This window comes from Macaca mulatta, chromosome 8, assembly GCF_049350105.2.
Source record: "Macaca mulatta isolate MMU2019108-1 chromosome 8, T2T-MMU8v2.0, whole genome shotgun sequence".
In the NCBI taxonomy this organism is placed as follows: Eukaryota; Metazoa; Chordata; class Mammalia; order Primates; family Cercopithecidae; genus Macaca; species Macaca mulatta.
Genome location: NC_133413.1, coordinates 7,680,221 through 7,701,358, shown reverse-complemented (window position 1 = coordinate 7,701,358; position 21,138 = coordinate 7,680,221). Strand labels below are relative to the sequence as shown.

Here is a 21,138-nt window from a genome sequence, read left to right as displayed (position 1 = left end):
AAACGACGAGTTAATGGGTGCAGCACACCAACACGGCACATGTATACATATGTAACAAACCTGCATGTTGTGCACATGTACCCTAGAAATTAAAGTATAATAAAAAAATTAAAAATAAAAATACATTAAAAAAATAAAGCAAAATGTTTTTCAGGTTCAGAGCAGAAAACATCAGTCCTGAAAATCAGGATTCCAGGGTTTAGATTCCTTCCCCTCCCAGGATCTCCAGACACCATCGGACCTCACATGGTGCCCAGCAGCATCTGAGATTTTTTACTGTATTATCTTGTAAACCCCCAAAATTTGAGGCAGGTCTCATTTAATTCAGAAAGTTGATTTTGCCAAGGTTGAGGATGTGCCTGTGACACAGCCTCAGGAGGTCCTGACAACATGTGCCCAAGGTGGTCGGGGCACAGCTCGGTTTTACACATTTTAGGGAGACATGAGACATCAATCAATAAATAAGAAGTACATACATTAATTCTGTCCAGAAAGGCAGAGGCAGCTTAAAGCAAGGCCCCCCACACTGGGGGCTTCCAGGTCACAGATATGTGAGAGACAGATGGTTGCATTCTTTTTGTTTTATTTTATTTTATTTTATTTTATTTTATTTTTGAGACGGAGTGCGGTTTTGTGACCCAGACTGGAGTGCAGTGGTGCGATCTCGGCTCACTACAACCAACATGTCCCAGGTTCAAGCAATTCTCCTGCCTCAGCCTCTCGAGTAGCTGGGATTACGGGTGTGTGCTACCACACCCAGTTAATTTTTGTATTTTTAGTAAGGACGGGGCTTCACCATGTTGGCCAGGCTGGTCTCGAACTCCCAACCTCAGACGATCTGCCCGCCTCGGCCTCCCAGAGTGTTAGGATTACAGACATGAGCCACTGTGCCCGGACCGCTTGCATTCTTTTGAGTTTCTGATAAGTCTTTCCAACAGAGGCAATCAAAATACGCATGTATCTCTGGGAGCAAAAAGATGACTTGAATAGAAAAAGAGGCAGATTGGCCCTGAGCAGTTCCCAGCTTGAAGCAGCCCAGGATATTTTTCTTTCACAATCTTACTGAACCCACACCCAGTGTAATCACCCGGAAGCCTCCTCAGGAGTCGGTCAGCACAGAGGCTAGGGAACGAGGCTTTCCAGGCTATTACACCAGTTTTCCATTTACCGGCTGGGTGACCTTGGGCAATTGGTTTCAATTCTCTGCACCTCAGCATTTTTCTTCTCTAACATGAGGATAATATGGCCTGGTCAAAGAATCATAGTGTGGGTTCAGTAAGACGGAAAGAAAGGGACAGAAACAGATCTGATGGAATCCTGTAGCGAGCTCATCGAGGCAGTTCACAGAGGGTGGGTGTTTGGGAGGAACTTGGAAGAGGCTGAACCGCGTCTCACCCAGAAGCAGCAAGGAGACCTGTGTTTCGCTTCTTTCTTTCCTCTTTCCACAATCTCATTGCTCCGAGGTCAGGCATGGCTCAGCCTCTTCCAAGTTTCTCCCAAACACCCTCTGTGAACTGCCTCAATGAGCTAGCTGCAGGATCCCACTGCATCTTTCTGTCTCTGTCTCTCTGAATCTATTTCCCTCTATCTCTATCTCTCTCTATTTCCACTTCTCTCTGTCTCTGTTTCTATCTCTCTGTTTCTCTGTGTCTCTCTGCTGTCTCTCTGCATGTCTCTGTGTCTTCCTCTGTCTCTGTTTCTGTTTGTCCATCTTTCTGGGTCTCTGTCTTTCTCTGGCAGGGGTGCAGTGGGAGTATATGGCAGGTGCATGTTTGGGTGCAGAACAGCATTCTGCCAGGGGTGGAGCTGTTGAGGGTCAGTTCACTCTGGGTGTCTCATGCCATGTGGCTGCAGCATAGGGTTCTCATCAGACCACCATGATGATGTAGGGTGGATGTCATTCCTGGAAACTGAGCCTCAAGCTGGGTTCTCCAGCAATGCCACCACCCCCCACCAACCCTGATATCCTCTGAATAAACTCTTCCCTTCCTTGGTCAGCAAGAGCCAGCGTCTGCTGCTTGAAAATAAGCCGCGGAGACATCAGGAAAGCTGCTCACAGACTTACAATGAAAATCAGTGATAAATGAAATGTTTCTTAAATCTTTAGAATCAAGGAAAACCTGAGGGATACTTGGAGAGTCGCTAACAGCATCCCAGTCTGGCAGTTGCAGCTCTGCAGGGTGGGCCCAGGCTGGACCAGACCCTCGACCTCCAAGGGCCACACTGCAGGCTCACTTTCTGAGTACCCTTTGGGAACGTCCCAAGAACATGTCTAGAGGGAAAAGAGGAAGTTTGGTCCATCGAGGACAGTGTTCTGCGCAAGGGGAGAAATGAGAAGGTAGCCTTGGCCAGAAGAAGAAACTTCATTACAACCAGCTCTGCTTTTGCAAGGGAAGAGGGTAAAGTTTGAGATTATCTTGCAGGAAGAGACCAACACCAGCTTAGAGCCAGGTGGCCCCCTGCTCAGAGCTTCCCTGTGGCTCTCCTCCATGGGATCAAGAAGGAGGGATTCCAGTGTGAACTGCCTTTTCCAGAAACCCCATCAGAACTGCCTAACCTAGAAAACCAAACAGGAGGAGCTGGCACCAAACAGGAGGGCTCCAGGCTGAAAGCTAAATCCAGCGGCAGCCAGATGGAGACAACGTGCCATGTGACTGCCGACTGCTCAGGGCAAATGACACCAGGGGTTAGCGATTAGAAGTTCACCCTCGATTGTGGCACCTCCCTTCAGTTCCGTCGACGAGGTTGTGCAATCCACCAGTCCTATAAATACAGCGACACTCCAGCCTCTGAAAGCCTCTGTCAGCTCAGCCTCCAAAGGAGCCACTCCTCCGTTCCTGAAATCCTGGGTGCTGCCTGCCAGGCGCCATGAGAACTTCCTACCTTCTGCTGTTTACTCTCTGCTTACTCTTGTCTGAGATGGCCTCAGGTAAGCTCCGGTACCTGCTAGAGTTTCCCATCCCCAGGACTGGGGACACTGGCGATGATGTGACCGTCAGATGGCTGCCTCCGTGTCCCAAGGGAGGAGGGACAAGCAGCAGGAAAGCATCCTGTGGTTGGCAGAAGGCAGCAGGCAAGCCCTGTCAAGCCTTCAGGGTCTGTGAACAGCCAAGGAGTGAGCATGGCAGGGTTATGGAGCTTGTCACAGGCAGCTGCCTGCATCCTTGTCCTGGACATGTAGACAGTATTCTATGTAGATGAGATTGCTGCTCCCCCTGCAAGACGGCTCCCCACACTGAGAGGCTGGCTTCCTGTGCAGAGAGAAGGGCCGGCCCCATCCTCTGCCCAGGTCACTGGGTGCAGCCTCCTGGGGTGCCCTAGTACAGGTGAGGTGCTCCTGCCCCACCCATCAGGCCAGCTCAGCCGGTGCCTTGGACTCACCTCGTGTACAGGCAGTCCTCTCCCTCGCCTGAGAAATGCACCCACGTTCTCCAGGCTAGGGGTCTCCCCAGTCAATAGGAGGGGGCTTCCTGTGAGCCAGGTGGATGTCAGCTGCTCTGGGCCAAAGCAGCCATGACCCAGACATGATGGTGGGATGCTGCAGGAGGAATCGGGGACATGTTTTATCCCAGCCCTATCCCTCGCTCACACAAGTCACATGGTGCTGAGCCTTGGTTTATTCATCTGCAGAATGAAGGGCTGGAACAGATGACCCTAAAAGCACTCCAGTTTGGAAAGCCTCTGTAAGATCTTATTGTAAGTTTCTCTAGGCCATCACTTTATCCAACAGATAGGCTTAATTTACTCCAATTATGCCTCAGTTTTTCCATCTGAAAGCTGAGTACAAAAGCATTCTAAATGCAGAAATTTCATGCCGCCTGTTGCTGCCACGTGTTTTTTTGGTTTTTGATTTCTGGTTTTTTGGTTTTGTTTTGTTGTTTGTTTGTTTGTTTTGAGACAGGGTCTCACTCTGTCACCCAGGTGGGAGTGCAGTGGTTTGATCTCGCCTCACTGTAGCCTCTGCCTCCTGAGCTCAAGCCATCCTCCCACCTCAGCAAGAAAGTTTCCCAAGAAACTGCAACTACAGGCATGCACCACCACACGTGGCTAATTTTTTTATTTTTATTTTTTGGTAGAGATAAGGTCTTACTGTGTTGCCCAGGCTGGTCTCAAACTCCTGAGCTGAAGCGATCCTCCTACTTCAGACTGCCAAAGTTCTGGGATTATAAGCATGAGCCACTCCACCAAGCCTCCCATGGTTTTTTTTTTTCTTGTTTTGTTTTGGTTTGGTTTGGTTTTGAGACAGTCTCGCTCTGTCGCCCAGGCTGGAGTGCAGTGGCACAATCTCAGCTCACTGCAACCTCCGCCTCCGGGTTCAAGCAATTCTCCTGCCTCAGCCTCCTGAGTAGCTGGGATTACAGGTGCCTGCCACCAAGCCTGGCTAATTTTTGTATTTTTTAGTAGAGATGGGGTTTCACCATGTTGGTCATGCTGGTCTTGAACTCCTGACCTCATGATCTGCCCGCCTCAGCCTCCCAAAGTGCTGGGAGTATAGGTGTGAGCCACCGTGCTGGGCCCATGTTTTTTTTAAAAGAATAGAAAATATTACTTCGTGCCATGTAGTAAAAGTAGATGCTGTTTAATTACACCCATATTTCAGTTCGGGGTGTGTGCATATGTTTTTACTGAGTAGCAGTGAGAAATTTCTGATTCAGTCCAAACTCAAAAGAGTTTGAAAGGCACTTTGTTAACATAAAGAATTTGTGTTTTCAGTCTATTATATCTAAATTGAATTATGAGAAGCTATTCCTGAGCCTTCCCAGTCACAACTCCCTCCTTCCCCCAAGAATAATCACTCACTTGACTTTTATGGTGATAACTTTTCATATTCTTTATACTTTTACCACACTAATATTCAGGTTGAATAGTACAACTTGGTTTGTGCACACATTTCTGTTGGCCAGTAGGTGCCCCTTATGCCTCTATTTCCACATGCTGAAAAGTTGCATTACTGGATCATAAGATATGCATATATTCAATTGCATTGGACAATGCCAAACTGTTTTCCAAAATTGTTTACACCAATTTGCCCTCCCACAAGCAGTGAATAAGAGTTCCTCTTGCTCCGTATCCTTGCCAACATTTGATAACATCAATTATTTTTCAATTTTAGCCACCTGGTGAGTGTAGCAGTAGCTCACTGGAGTTTTAATTTGCAGTTCCCTGATAAATAATAAGTTGCATTTCCCTGATAAATAAAAGTTGGACCCTTTTATATATAGTTACGGGCAACTGAGTTATTTTTTGTAAAATGCCTGTTTGTCTTTTGCCCATGTTTTCTATCAGATTGTCTGTCTTTTCTTACTGTCTGTAGTTCTTTCTGTATTTTGTATGCAAGTCTTTTGTCAATTATATACATTACAAGTATCTTCTCTTGCTTTGCGTTTTGATTCTTCGCTCTCTTAGTGGAAACTTTCCTGGAACAGAGGCTTTCATCATGATTTCAATGTAGTCGAATGTGTCACGTCTTTGTCCCTAAGGTTACTGCACTTTGGATCTTGTTTAAGAAGACTTTTTTTACATCAAAGACATGAAGATAGTCCCCAGTACTGTCTTCTAAAAGCTTATCTTTTTTCTTTTTACATTTAGGCTTATAATCCATCTGGCAATGGGGTGTTTGTGTGCGTGTGTGTGTGTGTGCGTGCGTGCGTGTGTGTGTCTTTGGTATGAAATAAGGGTCAAGTTTTTTTGTTGTTGTTTTTTCTTACCCAATATGAATATCTGATTGTCCAGAACCAACTATTTTTTTTGAGACTGGATCTCGCTCTGTCACCCAGGCTAGAGTGCAGTGGCGCGATCTTGGGTAACCACAACCTCTGCCTTCCGGGTTCAAGTGATTTTCCTGCCTCAGCCTCCCGAGTAGCTGGGATTATAGGTGTCCGCCACCAAACCTGGCTAATTTCTGTATTTTTAGTAGAGACCAGGTTTCACCATGCTGGCCAGGCTGGTCTCACACACCTGACCTCAAGTTATCTGCCCGCCTCTGCCTCCCAAAGTGCTGGGATTACAGCCATGAGCCAACATGCCCAGCCCAGAACCAACTGTTGATAAGACTATTTTTCCCCACTGTTCTGCTGAGCCACTACTATTCTACATCAATTCTCCATGTAGGCATGAGCCTCTTTCTATACTCTTTATCTTATTCCATTTGGACATTTTTCTGTCCTTGTGCCATCAGCACACTGTCTTACTTACAGTGGCTCTATAATTAGTCTTGAAATACAGTGAAGCAAGATCTCCCACCTTTTTCCAAATGTGTCTTGGCTATTCTTGGCCCTTTGAATTTTCAAATAAAATTCAGAATCAGCTTGTCAAATTAGAACCTCTGGGGATTCCCATGGTATTTGGTTGAACCAGAAGATTAATTTTTTAAAAAAGTAATCTTCAAATGTTTAAACAGAGCATGTCCGCTCATTTAGGTCTTCTTTATTTCAAAATGTTTTGTGCCTTCATAATAACCTTTTTTATGTCGGTAGGATGTGATGTTCCTGCTTTTGTTTCTGTCTTTCTCTCAAATCTTGACCTAGTAATTCTTTACTGCTGGTTCTCTGATCCCTACGAAGTGCACATGTGTATGTGTGTGTGTGTGTGTGATATTCTAGCTGTTCTTTTTGGGCTGCCTGGTCCACAATTATTGGAAAACAAAAACCTTCAGAAGCCTTTAGATTACACAAACATCTCTTAAGAAGCATGTAACAGAAACAGACACATGCACAGTGAAATCTAACACACGGGGGAAGGCAAACGTCATGAAAAAAATGGTAAAGGCAAGTGCTTTTAAAAGGCCCCTAGACTGAAAGTAGCATAGACTGCTCCAGCAGGAAGGAACCTCAATATTCCAGACCAAAGGTTCTAAAAGTATGGCCTCTGGACCAGAAGCTTCAGTGTCACCTGGGAGCTTGTTTTAAAATGCTAAGTATCAGCCCCACCCCAGACCCACTCAGATGCTGAGGCTTGGAATATGATCTTGTCACCCAGGTAATGAGCATAGTACCCCACAGCTAGTTTTCCTCACTCCCCTCCCTCCCTTCCCCTCTGGTAGCCCCCAGTGTCTCAGTGTTTAGCCCCCACTTATAACTGAGAACATGTGATATTTGGCTTTCTTTTCCTGTGTTAATTTGCTTAGGATATTGGCCTCCAGCTGCATCCGTGTTGCTGCAAAGGACATGCTTCCATTCTTTTTTATGGCTGCATAGTCTCCTCTATTTTAAATTTGAGAAGCTGGGGGCCTAGAAATGTTGAGTGGTTTGCAAAAGATCACACAGTAGATTAGTTGTGGAACACAAAATGTAACCAAAGTACCCTGACACTAATTTTGCTGCAATTCCTTTTGTATCCCATAATGTACTATATCCTGGAAGGTTAGTTCTGAAATTAGTTCTGGTTATGCACCATGACACCACAGTCAAGCAGCAGTGTGGTGAAGTGAAATGAGAACTGAAGTGAGGTCAAGAGGCATCCATTCTGGTCTGGGGTTGGTCTTTGACCAGCTACATGCTCTGGAGACATCACTGAACCTTGTTGCTTCATCTGGGGAGAGGATCACAGACAGGTTGAATTAATTGAGCTCTGAAGTCCATCTTGGCTCTAAAAAGCTACACCCATATTAAATTTGGGCCTCCTCTGCTTACTCAGCATGTATATACCCAACAATTTGATTACTGAGAGGAACAATCAAGAACAAGGACCTTCACAATTTCAAAGTGCTTTCAAATTTATATGCTCAACTGAGCTCTCTAAACAGATAATCACTTGGAGAGGTTCCATCTTGCAGTGTGGGTTGGAGTAGGCATCCTCTAAGTATCTTTCCAGCAGAGAGCCTCCAGTACAGGGAGACTAAAGCAGTAAGTGGAGACTTTGGCAGAGTCTAGATGGTCATGATCTTACTTGAGGCCAACATTGTGGCGAGATTATTAAAACGTAGTACAATCCCAGACAGCATCATTAGGAATCAATCAGAGGAAAAGAATATAAGCTGGCAATCAAGAGACTGTGTTTTGTGTGAACAAATGAGTGGCCTTGGCCCAAGACGCCAACACAAAAAAAATTCTTCTTTTCTCATTGTCCTCAATGCCTGGTTTCCGGGCCCTTCCCAAACCTCTTCACTCTCCTATGGATGTGTTGAAGTTGGCCAACAGACTTCCCAACGTTTGAAGCCTGGTATCAATACAGGGTCCCTTCTATTGAAATCAAGTTCAATAGCACGTTCTGCGGTGGTAAAAAGACTGTATCTGCTGTTCGATGAATGCAGCACCCATTAGCCACATAGGGTTCGTGAGTACTTGCAATGCGGATAGGGTGATTTCAATTAACCTCAGTGAGAACAGCCACAGGGACCATGTGGCAGCCATATTGGTCAGTGCTGCTTTGTAGTGAACAAAATGAGAGAAATGAAGCCTTTTTTGGCCTTAGTTGATGGGACACATTGAAGGAACTCTGTATTGATACCAGGTTTCAAACATTGGGAAGTCTGTTGGCCAACTTAAACACATCCACAGGAGAGTGAAGAGGTTTGGGAAGAGCCCAGAAACCAGGCATTGAGGACAATGAGAAGAGTTTTTCAAAAGTGGAGTTACTGGCCAGGCGCAGTGGCTCACGCCTGTAATCCCAGCACTTTGGGAGGCCAAGGCGAGTGGATCATGAGGTCAGAGACCTCCTGGCTAACACGGTGGAGACCTCCCGTCTCTACTAAAAATACAAAAAATTAGCCGGGCACGGTGGCAGGTGCCTGTAGTCCCAGCTACTCGGGAAGCTGAGGCAGGAGAATGGTGTGAACCTGGGAGGTGGCGCTTGCAGTGAGCCAAGATCGTGCCATTGAACTCCAGCCTGGGTGACAGAGTGAGACTCCATCTCAAAAAAAAAAGAAAAGTGGAATTACCGCAAAAGCAGAAAAATAGCCGCTGGATGCAAGTTACTGATGGGACAATTTCCATCAGTGTGAAAGCCATCTTTCCAACAGAGATCTGCGACATTGGAATGTATTGTCTCCTAGGGTGACGATGGCCTCTTGTATTAGTCTGCTCAGCCTACCAGGTTTATGGTTTAAACCACCCATAAACAGATTGGGCAGTTTTACAACAGAAATATATTTCCTCGCAGTCCTGGAGGCTGGAATTCCGAGATCAAGGTGCCAGCAGGGTTGGCTTCTTCTCAGGTTTCTCTCTTTGGCTGGGAGACAGCCACCTCCTCCCTGCGTCCTCACATGGTCCTTCCTCTGTGTGTGTCTGTCCCAATCTCTTCTTATAAGGATGCAAGTCGCATGGATCAGAGCACACCCCAATGACTGTGTTTATCTTGAATCATCTCTTTAAAGTTTCTCTCTCCAAATACAATCACCTTCTAAGGCACTGGCTAGGGCTTCAACACAGGAAATTTTTTCCTAGGAGACACAGTTCAGTCCAAAACGCCTACCAATGAAGGCATGCAAAATGATGGCCTGCTGGTCCCTGGCCAGGAAAATCACAGGCGACTGTTCCCTGTTGCATGGAATAGAAACCTAGTCCAGAGTACTGTCTCTATTTATGAGATCTGGGATACTGGGAGAAGGGCAATATAAATTCCAAGTAGAAAAAAAACTATGAAAGCTTTAGAGAGTAACCATAATTTCAGCCTGACATGAAAGGATCCTCGATTTCAGCTGAAATAGTGATGTGGGAAGTGGGGGAGCTGGGATTCAATGCAGAGGGAACAGTGTAACTGAAGGCATGGAAGGAGGGAAGTTTAGGCTGTGTTTGAAGAGTGGCACCTGCTTCCACATTTCTAAAACACAGGATGTGAGTTTGGGGTGTGGTGAGACAAGGTGGAAAACTTATTTGGAAAACAACTTGAATTCTCTGCACATCTAAAATCTCTCAGCATAAGAAAACCCCACTCAGAACCCCACTGTTGGTTCCTTGGCCTATATTTGGCCACAGCTGGCATAGCCCCTGAGTGAGTAAGCTCTTCAGACACCTCATTTCATGAGTAGTCCCAAAGATCAATCATGTGCAAATTTCTGGAAGAGAAGACTCCCCAGTGTTTTGCAGAGTTATTTGTTCTGCTTTCACGAGATGTTGTCAAATCATTGCAGCTACAAGCCATGAGTCTGAAGTGTCTGTGTTCCCTCCTTACAGGCGATAACTTTCTCACAGGTCTTGGCCACAGATCTGACCATTACAACTGCGTCAGGAGTGGAGGGCAATGTCTCTATTCTGCCTGCCCAATCTATACCAGAATTCAAGGCACCTGTTACCACGGGAAGGCCAAGTGCTGCAAGTGAGCTGGGAGTGACCAGAAGAAAGGACGCAGAAGTGAAATGGACTTTTTATAAGCATTCTTTTAATAAAGGAAAATTGTTTTTGAAGTATACCTCCTTTGGGCCAAAATGAATCTTGTGTCTCAATTGAAGAGGTAAAGAAGCAGGGGGTTAGGGTGCATGGGTTGGAACGTGTGACAGGTCGAACCAAAAAGCCTGCTGGAAACAGGGGAATGATGACCTAGGCTTGAGTGATGTCACCTCCACTGTGTTTGATCCTCAAACCAACACGTGACTGATTCTTGTTGTTGTTGTTGTTGTTGTTGTTGTTAAGATGGTGTTTCACTCTTGTCACCCAGGCTAAAGTGCAGTGGCACAATCTCGGCTCACTGCAACCTCTGCCTCCCAGGCTCAAACGGCTCTCCTGCCTCAGCCTCCCAAGTAGCTGGGATTAGAGGTGCCTGCCACCACACTCGGCTAATTTGGGGGGTTTATTTTTGTTTTTAGTAAAGACAGGGTTTCACCATGTTGGCCAGGCTGGTCTCAAACTCCTAACCACAGGTGATCCACCCGCCTTGGCCTCCCAAAGTGCAAAAGTGCTGGGATTACAGGCATGAGCCACCAGCCGGTCCCAACACGGGACTGATTCTCAGTGTCCACATAATTCAGAGGTCTTAGCAGTCTGCTCAGTGAAATAGTCCATTGACAGAACCCAGAACTTCCATTTTTCTCCTTTCTGGTCTTAGGGCAGTGTGTTGGTTAACTTTAGCATTTGAGAATCTCCAGGACTACTTGGAGAAATGGCAGCCTCCAAGTCTGGAGCATAAGATGTACAAGAGAAGCTGAGTCATTTTGTTGTGCTAGAAAGAAGACCTCTCAAAGACTGGGGGGTCACACCAAAAGAACACCAGCTCCAAACTGAAGCGGAGCCCACTGGCCACAGAGGGACATTTTCCCTAATTGCAGCAACTAATGATGACAACTGATGGATGCACACAAGTATATAAATATCCATGAGTTCACAATGACAATTAAATAGTTTCATTTATAATTAGAGCTTGCTACAGCACCAACTTATCACTCCAGAAATTTCTTCTGCATTTTCAGCATGAACTGTGTTTTAGGGCGAACAATAGTTAAGGAAATGTCTTCTTCATAGAATTTCCCTAACTAATAAATGAAGAAGGGATGATAGAATAATAAAATCACCGTATTGCAACCCTGAATGAAATTATAGGTCTAAAGCAACCATCAATGGACTGTTTTAGAACCATTTGGTGAAAAGCTTGGCAGGGAATTTGATAAGCGAGGGTTAAGGGCATACTTGATCATCACTCTTATCCTCCCTAAAACTGAGACAACCAGACATTAATGGGTTTCCTGTTGTGATGTAATAAGAATTACACATTACCAGGCATGAACTATTCTTGCCCAAAGAAATAGAACCTGAAACGAATTGAGTTTCTAGATCTAACTACTGGTTTACGGAAAACACAGGACTTCCGGAAACAAGCGAAACAACAGCACAGGAAGCAATCTGTCAAGTCCAGAGTGTGAGACATTCTACAGGAAAAATAACCTCGTGTCTCCAAGAAACCAATGCCATGATGAAAAAGAAAGACGGAAAAGAGACAAAACAGCCAGCATGTGGCCTTGTTTGGCCCCTGTATTGAACTATCTTCCTGGCCAGGTGTGGTGGCTCACAACTGTAATCCCAGGATTTTGGGAGGCCGAAGAGGGTGGATCACCTGAGGTCAGGGGTTCAAGACCAGCCTGGCCAACATGGTGAAACCCCGTCTCTACTGAAAAAAAAAAAAAACAGCCAGTTGTGGTGGCGGGCACCTATAATCCCAGCTACTTGGGAGGCTGAGGCAGGAGAATTGTTTGAGCCCGGGTGGCAGAGGTTGCAGTGAGCCACAATTATGCCATTGCACTCCATTCCAGCCTGGCCAACAGAGCGAGACTCTGTCTTAAAAAACAAACAAAAAAAAACAGTCTTCCTGTATCAATGGACCCAGATTAGTGGCCAGGAAGAGTTTAAACCGCAAATCTACCGCCAGTGGTTGCCACATGGGATTAGATGGCGATGTCAGTGGCTCAGCACATGGGTTGGCAAATATTTCTAAGGGGCCAGATAATAAATATTTCAATTCTGTGAGTCATATCCCATCTGTCGCAAGTACTCAACTCTGCCAGTGCAGAGTGAAAGAATCCTTGCCTGACGCGTAAGTAAATGGGAGTGGCTGTGCTTCGATAAAACTGTGTTCAGAAGAACAGGCAGCAAGCCAGATTCAGCCACGGGTCATCATTTTCCAACCTCTGGTTTAGGGGATAGAACTGATTCTGTCCAGTGTTTAGAATGAGAACTTCCATGAAAATGGATTTTTCCAGTTAACTCTCAATATACATACACTTGTTCATGGCTGCTTTCTTCTGAAAATACATGAAGTATCCAAAATATTGAAAAATAATAGTTTTTAAAATCATCACAATAAAAGGCTTGGAAGAAATACCTATTCCCCTGCCTTTATCTCCTCTGTTAGATCACAGACTGATGGTAATTTATGAACAAAAGCTACCTGAGGCTTTTTTATTATTAGTCCCAAATCTTGGAAGACAACAGGTTTTTAAAAGAAATTTAGTGAGCTGTTGAGTGGGTGCCCCTTTGTTCTGTTCCAGACAGGCCTGAAAGCTGATTCACTAACTTCTTGAACCATTCACATTTTGATCAAGGTTGTTTTACACCACGGAAGCCTGACAACCCACAAATATCAGCAGAAAAATATACTGTTGTCACAATCAGTCAAAATACAAAACAGTGCTTAACAAAAGTTGCTCAAAACACTACTCTTCCAATCAAATCTACTATTGGCCTGTTTTTCCCAGTATACTTCCCCAATCCGAGTAGGCACATAAACTTTTTTTTTAGCATTGCACTCATTGAGTATATACCATTTTGATTCCTGCTGTTTCTGTACACACAGTGCCCTGATAGCTTCATCTCATCCACCGTGGTCGTCTTTAAGGACTACACAATGCTAGGCCCAGCCTATTCACCATGGGGGCAGCCTGGAGTTCTCTCTTCTCTCTTCTGGCTTCAGATTAAGGAGCTGCAGAACTCCCCCTCCTAAGGGAAGAAGGGGATGCTTTAAGATCCATGGAGAGGTGTTTTAGAATGGTCCTAGGAGACGCTATGCACAGAAGACACAGCCTCAGGAAAGGCTGCTGAGTGCTTCACATCCTTAAGGAATGGAAAGGGAAAAGTTTCCATTTAGAGGAGTCCTTGCCCAGAACATGTCAAACCTGAATGCTGAGATTCAACCCAACTGCTTCCAACCAGCCCGGACTGAACAGTGACTCAGAACTCAGAGTGACTCCCTCTGACAGTGCCTCATCCACCTAAAGGAAGACTCCTTTCTGAAAAATGAATGGTGTAGAATGTTTTAACCAAACATGTGCAGACTACAGGCCCTGTTGCCACCTGGACAGGTACAGCCCTCCATGTTCACTAGCATATTCTCCAAGTGTACACACCAGCCATTCCCGACAAGTGAAACCTGATCTTCCCCCTCCGTGAACCACACAGGAACTTGATTCACTCGTTCCCCTGTTGACAGGCAAATACACTGGTGCTCACTGGGGATCACCCTGCTGGTCATTATCCACAAGACCTGGAAGAAGAGGAGGAGGAGGCTCCCATAATGGGATGGGAGACAGGCTCTTCTCTAGAGGAAAGCCACATGGCTCTCGCCGGAGCTCACCCAGGTGCAGGAGGACCAGAGGTCCACCATGGGGCTGGGGACTGACCCTCGACCTCAGCCTCACCTTCCCTGGTTCTCCCCTGCCTCCCTTGCTGTCGTGTTGTGGCAGGCCAGGTCTCACTAATGTAGGCCTGCGTTACAACTGTCCCAGCACTGACCGTCTACGTTAAACATTAAAAGCTGATTGAGCCAGTGCCCTTATAAAAAGGCTGGACTGTAACAAAGAGCCCACCAAAGGTTTTCCCTAGGCTTTTCCTGGGCCATGAAGCATGACAAGATGATGAAGGAATTCTTAACAGGACCATTAAGTTTAAACAAGTTTTATTGGGGGTCTGAATAAACTCCCCAGGCTTCCACAGACAAGTTTGTTGGGGTCTAAAGGAACTCCCCAAACCTTTGATTCAGCAGGAGACAAGATAAGGGTAATCACCCCAGCACCAAGACCCATTTGGATTAAGTAAACTTACTGAGGATCCAGAAGAAGGTCTTCAGGACTGAGACCTTAGTTATAGATTAAAAGAAGTTAATGACTTATGTCTTTAGATGAATGCACACTTAACATGTAGACATATAGTTTAGAAGGTATAGAAGGTCTGGAAAACTGTAATTTTGAGTTGGTCTGGTTATCATTTCCAGGCCTTCTCCCTGTAACTGGTTATAGAAATAAAAACTCTCTTCCTCCCCAGTTCATCTGTATCTCATTACTGGGCCACAAGAAATAGCACAGACCCTCAGTTTGCTCCAGGAGCACTGTGACCTGGCAGACCCATTCCTTGAAGCATGTCCTACAGCCAGGTGACCTGGGCACACACTCAGGAAAAGCACTTTCTCCTAGGCTGGCCGCAGGAATACACGCCCACACAGGCCCCCTCCCCAGCTAGCCAGGGGTCCTGCTGTGAGTTTTATTATTATTATTTATTTATTTATTTTTTGAAATGGAGTCTCACTCTGTCACCAGGCTGGAGTGCAGTGGCACGATCTCAGCTCACTGCAAGCTCCACCTCCCAGGTTCACGCAATTCTCCTGCCTCAGCCTCCCAAGTAGCTGGGATCAACATGCATGTGTCACCACACCCAGCTAATTTTTGTATTTTTAGTAGAGACAGGGTTTCACCATGTTGGCCAGGATGGTCTCGATCTCTTCACCTTGTGATCCACCTTCCTCGGACTCCCAAAGTGCAGGGATTACAGGTGCGAGCCTCCGTGCCCGGCCCATGTTTGATTATTGTAGCTGACATCAGACCGGGCATGCAGAGAGGTGTCATCACTGCTCCCCCGCACTCCCCAGACTCACTCTACCCGCAGAGACCAGACACCTACAGAAGCTAAGTAAAGGGTCTTGCTTAATTGGGTTTCTGTTTTTGTTTTTGTTTCAGTTTTGTTTTGCTGTTTTCTAAAACCCAGGTTACTGATAAGCACGAGCGGGAACACTTGTCGAAATGATTGCTCCTGGGCTTAGTCATGTCTGACCTGACTGACCTTTTTCAGACAAGTCACAAAAACAGGTCTCCTGTAAGGGACTCTAAAGATAGCTTTCTTTGCTGCCCCCGCAGCCCCCCAGGAAAAGCCCCACTTACTCTCAGCACACACTAAGCATCCACACTTGGTGCCAGCGCTGCTCCCTCCCCACCCCACGCCTGTGGGGTATTCTGTCTAAAGTCTCTGATGTCACTTTGCTGGGCACGGTAGACTTGGTTTAGAAACACACACTGCAACTATAAATACATTGAACTTTCCGCTGGCTTTCACATACTGGCTAATATACCTGGCTAGATAAGCTCAACTCCCACCTTTAGCGAAGTTGCCTACCATTTGTTTAAGGCAGCAGTCACCACAGTGATCACTGTGGCTCCCTATGGTGCCCTACTGGCCAAAGCTTAACTTTCTCCTGGTGTCTTGAATCCCATAAACCTCACATCCCATTTCACCTCCTTGGCTAAGAGCTCCTCCCCTCTCGGCCTTTCCCAGGCAGCACTCCAGCTCTCACTTTCCTTCGGCTCTGGGCATGGCTCTCTGTCCCCCAGCCTGTGACTCCAGACCCATTCTGGGCATTTCTCTCCTGTTAATTAGTCTTACGGAGTCTTCTCAAATCTATGCTCCAGGCATTCCTGGACATTTCCTAGCCAGGATATTCAAATATATAATTGCATTTGCGAAAATAAATTAAATGTAAAAGCTGTTGGAACCTCCAGGACTCTTTAAGCCTCGAGAGAGGTGCGGCTATGATCTGGGTCATGGAACATGTTTTGCAATTCTGCTGTTGGGATTACAGCTTAACTCTTCCTCATTCTTCTTGTTCTGTAAATAACTAGTAAACACCAGAGACCAGACCTCTGCCTTCGAATCACAGACCTTTGTTATAGATTAACTACCTCCTTAAGAGTCCTGACCCTGACTCAGCCTAGATGGCAGTGTGGAATGTTAGATATACCTTTCCAAAAGAGGCCCCCCTCAAGTAATCAGATCATTGGAACTATGCATTAAGCCTTACATAGACGTTGAAATTCTGTGAAATTCCCCTAAGTTTTGTTTATATAAAGCAGTCCCAAATCTCTACACTTGGTAACACCGACTTCTATTCTTTGAATCTGTGCTTCCCAGAGATGGACCCATTTTCAACCTCTGTACTTGAATAAACCCTCTGTAAACTAGTTTCTGACCCTTTCTATTATGTTAAGTTGACACATTCTCCCCTTAAAGCACCCAAACCTCCTGAGCATCCTCTGCTTGCACACGTACCCTGCGCCTTCTGCCACCTCCCACACCTGGACCCCAGCGCAGCCCAGAGAGTAGCCCTGTGTCTCAGAGCACTTTGTGCCCCTGGTGCAGCAGAGTCCTATTCACAGCAGACTTTCCATGCAGACTGATAGCGACCTAACAAGGGGTGAAAAACAGACCCCATGCAGACTGATAGCGACCTAACAAGGGGTGAAAAACAGACCACCCCCTGGGTGTACATTATGCTTCTGGGTCTGCTACTTGCCCAGAGGCAGTCTGCTAGTGGCAGGAAGAACCGCAGGTGCAGACCCAGCCAACACGCCTGCCTCACCCTACAGGTCCTTACTGAGTCCCAGCAGGGTGTTATGAGGCTGATTCTGGGTTGGAAACACCGCAAAATCAAATCCATCTGCTGCCACAAGAAGAAACTGCTGCTGCCAGGTGGGGGTACAGGTAGGGTAGGGGGACTGTGAAGACCTCAGGAAGCAGCCACAGGAGGACCCCCTCCTCACCAGCCTCCCTTGTCCCTGCTGGCCTCCCATGTCCCCGCCAGCCTCTCCACTCCCTGCCAGCCTCCTCCGTCCCTGCCAGCCTCCTCCGTCCCTGCCAGCCTCCCCCGTCCCTGCCAGCCTCCCCCGCCTCCCCGCCAGCCTCCCCCACTTCCCTGCCAGCCTCCCCCACTCCCTGCCAGCCTCCTCCGTCCCTGCCAGCCTCCTCCGTCCCAGCCAGCCTCCCCCGCCTCCCCGCCAGCCTCGCCCCCTCCCCGCCAGCCTCCCCCACTCCCTATCAGCCTCCCACCTCCCCGCCAGCCTCCCCCCCCCACCTCCCTGCTAGCCTCCCCCACTCCCAGCCAGCCTTCCCCCTCCCGGCCAGTCTCCCCCACTCCTCCAGCCTCCCCAACTCCCCGTCAGCTTCCCCACGTCCCCGCCAGCCTCTCCACTCCCCGCCAGCCTCCCTACTCCCTGCCAGCCTCCTCCGTCCCTGCCAGCCTCCCTACTCCCCACCAGCCTCCCCGACTCCCTCCAGTCTCCCCCACTCCCCGCCAGCTTCCCCACCTCCCCATCAGCCTCCCCACTCCCCGCCCACCTCCCCCACCTCCCCACCTGCCTCCCCACTCCCTATCAGCCTCCCTACTCCCTACCAGTTTTTCCACTCCCCGCCAGCCTCCCCGCTCCCACCAGCTTCCCCTACTCCCTGCCAGCCTCCCCACGCCCCCCACCCAGTCAGCCTCCCCTTTCCCCACCAGCTTCCACACATCTGGTCCCCTCCAGCCTACTCCTCTCCCCACCAGCCTCCCTACTCCCTCCCTGCCCTGTGGGCAGAGCTGAGCAGGCCCTTCCCAGGCCCGCCCCACCAGAAGGCAGGTACTGAGTAGGGAGTTTGGGGCTGAGAAACAATAGCTTCCTAACCAGCCTGGTGACTCTTGTAGAAACCAGGGCAGAGGGTGATTAGAGATGTCCTCTCCTGTGGCTGCCACCATCCCGTGGTTCACAATACATTTCACCCCAGAGCGTTCCTGCCTCCCCCTGAGCCAGAGCTTCTAGTGTGTTTTTCCTCATCTCCCCATGCTCTGTGAACCCAGCTCCCCTTAGATCCCCTCCCTCCAGCCACTGGAGAATCTCTCCTCCAGCCACTATGACCCAGCACCAAAACAGGTCACCCTGAACTCCACGTGGTGCAGGAAACCACAGGCTGACTCTCAAGTCAGACTGACCCGGGCCTTTGGACAAGCTGCTCGACTTCTCTGATTCTTGCATTCTTGGGTGTATAAAAGTGAGCAGAATAAATGGACCTCCCAGACTGATGTGAGGACTCAGTGAGATAACCTTTGTGTGGCACTCATCCAGCTCAGCCAGTCCCTGACATACAATCAGAACTCAGCTCATCGCAGTCTCCTTCCTCATTCTCCATCTTGCTCTTGGATGTGTCCTGGACGGGACACCTGAGTCACCTCGTCCAGCTGGCCTGTGCGAAGGAGCCTGACTAGCCCATCCACACATGGTTTTCTTGGCTGCCTCCTTCTGCCCCCATCTCTCATAAGGTGGTTTTGCTGCTTCTGTGGATTGAAGAGCCTCCAGCTGTGGCCTAGAGTATGACTCAGGGCTGACTCAGAATATATGTAGAAGAAGACAGAAGTCAGGTACAACTGGAAACTTGAAAGGCTTTGGAGCAGAAAGGATGTCACAGTTGAAACTGAACAGACTAGAAATCACCCAGAGAGGTGAAGGCGAAGGCCTTGGGTCCAGTTCCTCTTCCACCACCCACCAGCGTGTCTACCTGGACAAAGACTTAAAACTCTCAGGCCCTTGTTTTTATCCCTTAAAATTATGGCAAACGTGGTAATAGAATGGTAAAAAGATTGTGAGAACTTACTCAGCAAAGTGTTATAACTGATTTGACTGACGCGACTCGTTAGGTATGTGAACCCCCACAATTTGGGACAGGTTTCAGTTAATTTAGAAAGTTCATTTTGTCAAGGTGGAGGACGTGCACCCGTGACACAGCCTCAGGAGGTCCTGATGACATGTACCTAAGGTGGTTGGAGCACAGTTTGGTTTTACACATTTTAGGGAGACCAGAGACATCAACCAATATATGTGATAAGTACATTGGTTCGGTCTGGAAAGATGGGACAACTTGAAGGAAAGCCAGGAAGACTCGAAGCAGGAAGGGGCTTCCAGGTCACAGATAGGAGAGAACAAACGGGCATTATTTTTAGTTTCTGATTAGCTTTTCAAAAAGAGGCCATCAGATATACATTCATCTCAATGAGCAGGAAGATAACTTTGAATAGAATGGGAGGTAGGTTTAATAGAATGGGAGGCAGGTTGAACAGAATGGGAGGCAGGTTGAACAGAATGGGAGGCAGGTTGAACAGAATGGGAGGCAGGTTGAACAGAATGGGAGGCAGGTTTAATAGAATGGGAGGCAGGTTTAATAGAATGGGAGGCAGGTTGAACAGAATGGGAGGCAGGTTGAACAGAATGGGAGGCAGGTTGAACAGAATGGGAGGCAGGTTGAACAGAATGGGAGGCAGGTTTAATAGAATGGGAGGCAGGTTGAACAGAATGGGAGGCAGGTTGAACAGAATGGGAGGCAGGTTTAATAGAATGGGAGGCAGGTTGAACAGAATGGGAGGCAGGTTTAATAGAATGGGAGGCAGGTTGAACAGAATGGGAGGCAGGTTGAACAGAATGGGAGGCAGGTTGAACAGAATGGGAGGCAGGTTGAACAGAATGGGAGGCAGGTTTAATAGAATGGGAGGCAGGTTGAACAGAATGGGAGGCAGGTTTAATAGAATGGGAGGCAGGTTGAACAGAATGGGAGGCAGGTTGAACAGAATGGGAGGCAGGTTGAACAGAATGGGAGGCAGGTTTAATAGAATGGGAGGCAGGTTGAACAGAATGGGAGGCAGGTTTAATAGAATGGGAGGCAGGTTGAACAGAGTGGGAGGCAGGTTGAACAGAATGGGAGGCAGGTTTAATAGAATGGGAGGCAGGTTTAATAGAATGGGAGGCAGGTTTAATAGAATGGGAGGCAGGTTTAATAGCATGGGAGGCAGGTTTAATAGAATGGGAGGCAGGTTGAACAGAATGGGAGGCAGGTTTAATAGAATGGGAGGCAGGTTGAATAGAATGGGAGGCAGGTTGAATAGAATGGGAGGCAGGTTTAATAGAATGGGAGGCAGGTTTAATAGAATGGGAGGCAGGTTTAATAGAATGGGAGGCAGGTTGAACAGAATGGGAGGCAGGTTTAATAGCATGGGAGGCAGGTTTAATAGAATGGGAGGCAGGTTGAACAGAATGGGAGGCAGGTTTAATAGAATGGGAGGCAGGTTGAATAGAATGGGAGGCAGGTTGAATAGAATGGGAGGCAGGTTTAATAGAATGGGAGGCAGGTTTAATAGAATGGGAGGCAGGTTGAACAGAATGGGAGGCAGGTTGAACAGAATGGGAGGCAGGTTTAATAGAATGGGAGGCAGGTTGAACAGAGTGGGAGGCAGGTTGAATAGAATGGGAAGCAGGTTGGCCCTAAGCAGTTTCCAGCTGGAGTTTTCCTTTTAGCTGAGTGAGTTTTGGGGGCCCAAGATATTTTTCTTTCACAGGGAGCAAACATGAAATGGTTTCTTCTTCCAAAAACTCCTAATAGTCTCTCAGTCCAATTCCACAGCTTTTTAGCAGCTTTCCTTTGTTAAAGAATCTCCTTCTTTTTCCTGATGCCCCACTCACTAGCATGGGACATGGGGTCAGGCTCAGCCTCTCTCCTCTATCACCCGCATCAAAGGCAACGTCTTTATCTTTTGAGACCTATCTTTTGAGACCATTTCACTCAACAAGCGGCCCTCTAATGAGAGGCAGGACCTAAACCACCTTTGCAAAATTACAACTGAGGAAATTATATCAGTGAAAGAGATCAGACCTAATGG

The 21,138-nt window shown here is 47.4% G+C and overlaps 1 protein-coding gene across 1 annotated transcript; it reads left to right on the top strand.

The window, feature by feature from the left end:
- Nucleotides 1-2,855: 2,855 nt before the first annotated feature.
- Nucleotides 2,856-10,270, top strand: DEFB1 (defensin beta 1). The gene is made up of 2 exons (NM_001032857.1): nt 2,856-2,929; nt 10,113-10,270. Exons 1-2 carry the CDS (start codon nt 2,869-2,871, stop codon nt 10,256-10,258), a joined length of 207 nt encoding a protein of 68 aa, NP_001028029.1. The 5' UTR covers nt 2,856-2,868; the 3' UTR covers nt 10,259-10,270.
- Nucleotides 10,271-21,138: the final 10,868 nt, after the last annotated feature.

What these genes read in the sequence shown, in the direction of transcription:
- DEFB1 (NM_001032857.1), top strand. Translation starts at nt 2,869, where the DNA reads ATGAGAACTTCCTACCTTCTGCTGTTTACTCTCTGCTTACTCTTGTCT. An exon ending in CTTGTCTGAGATGGCCTCAG is followed by an intron (nt 2,930 to 10,112) that starts GTAAGCTCCGGT and finishes CCCTCCTTACAG; the next exon opens with GCGATAACTTTCTCACAGGT.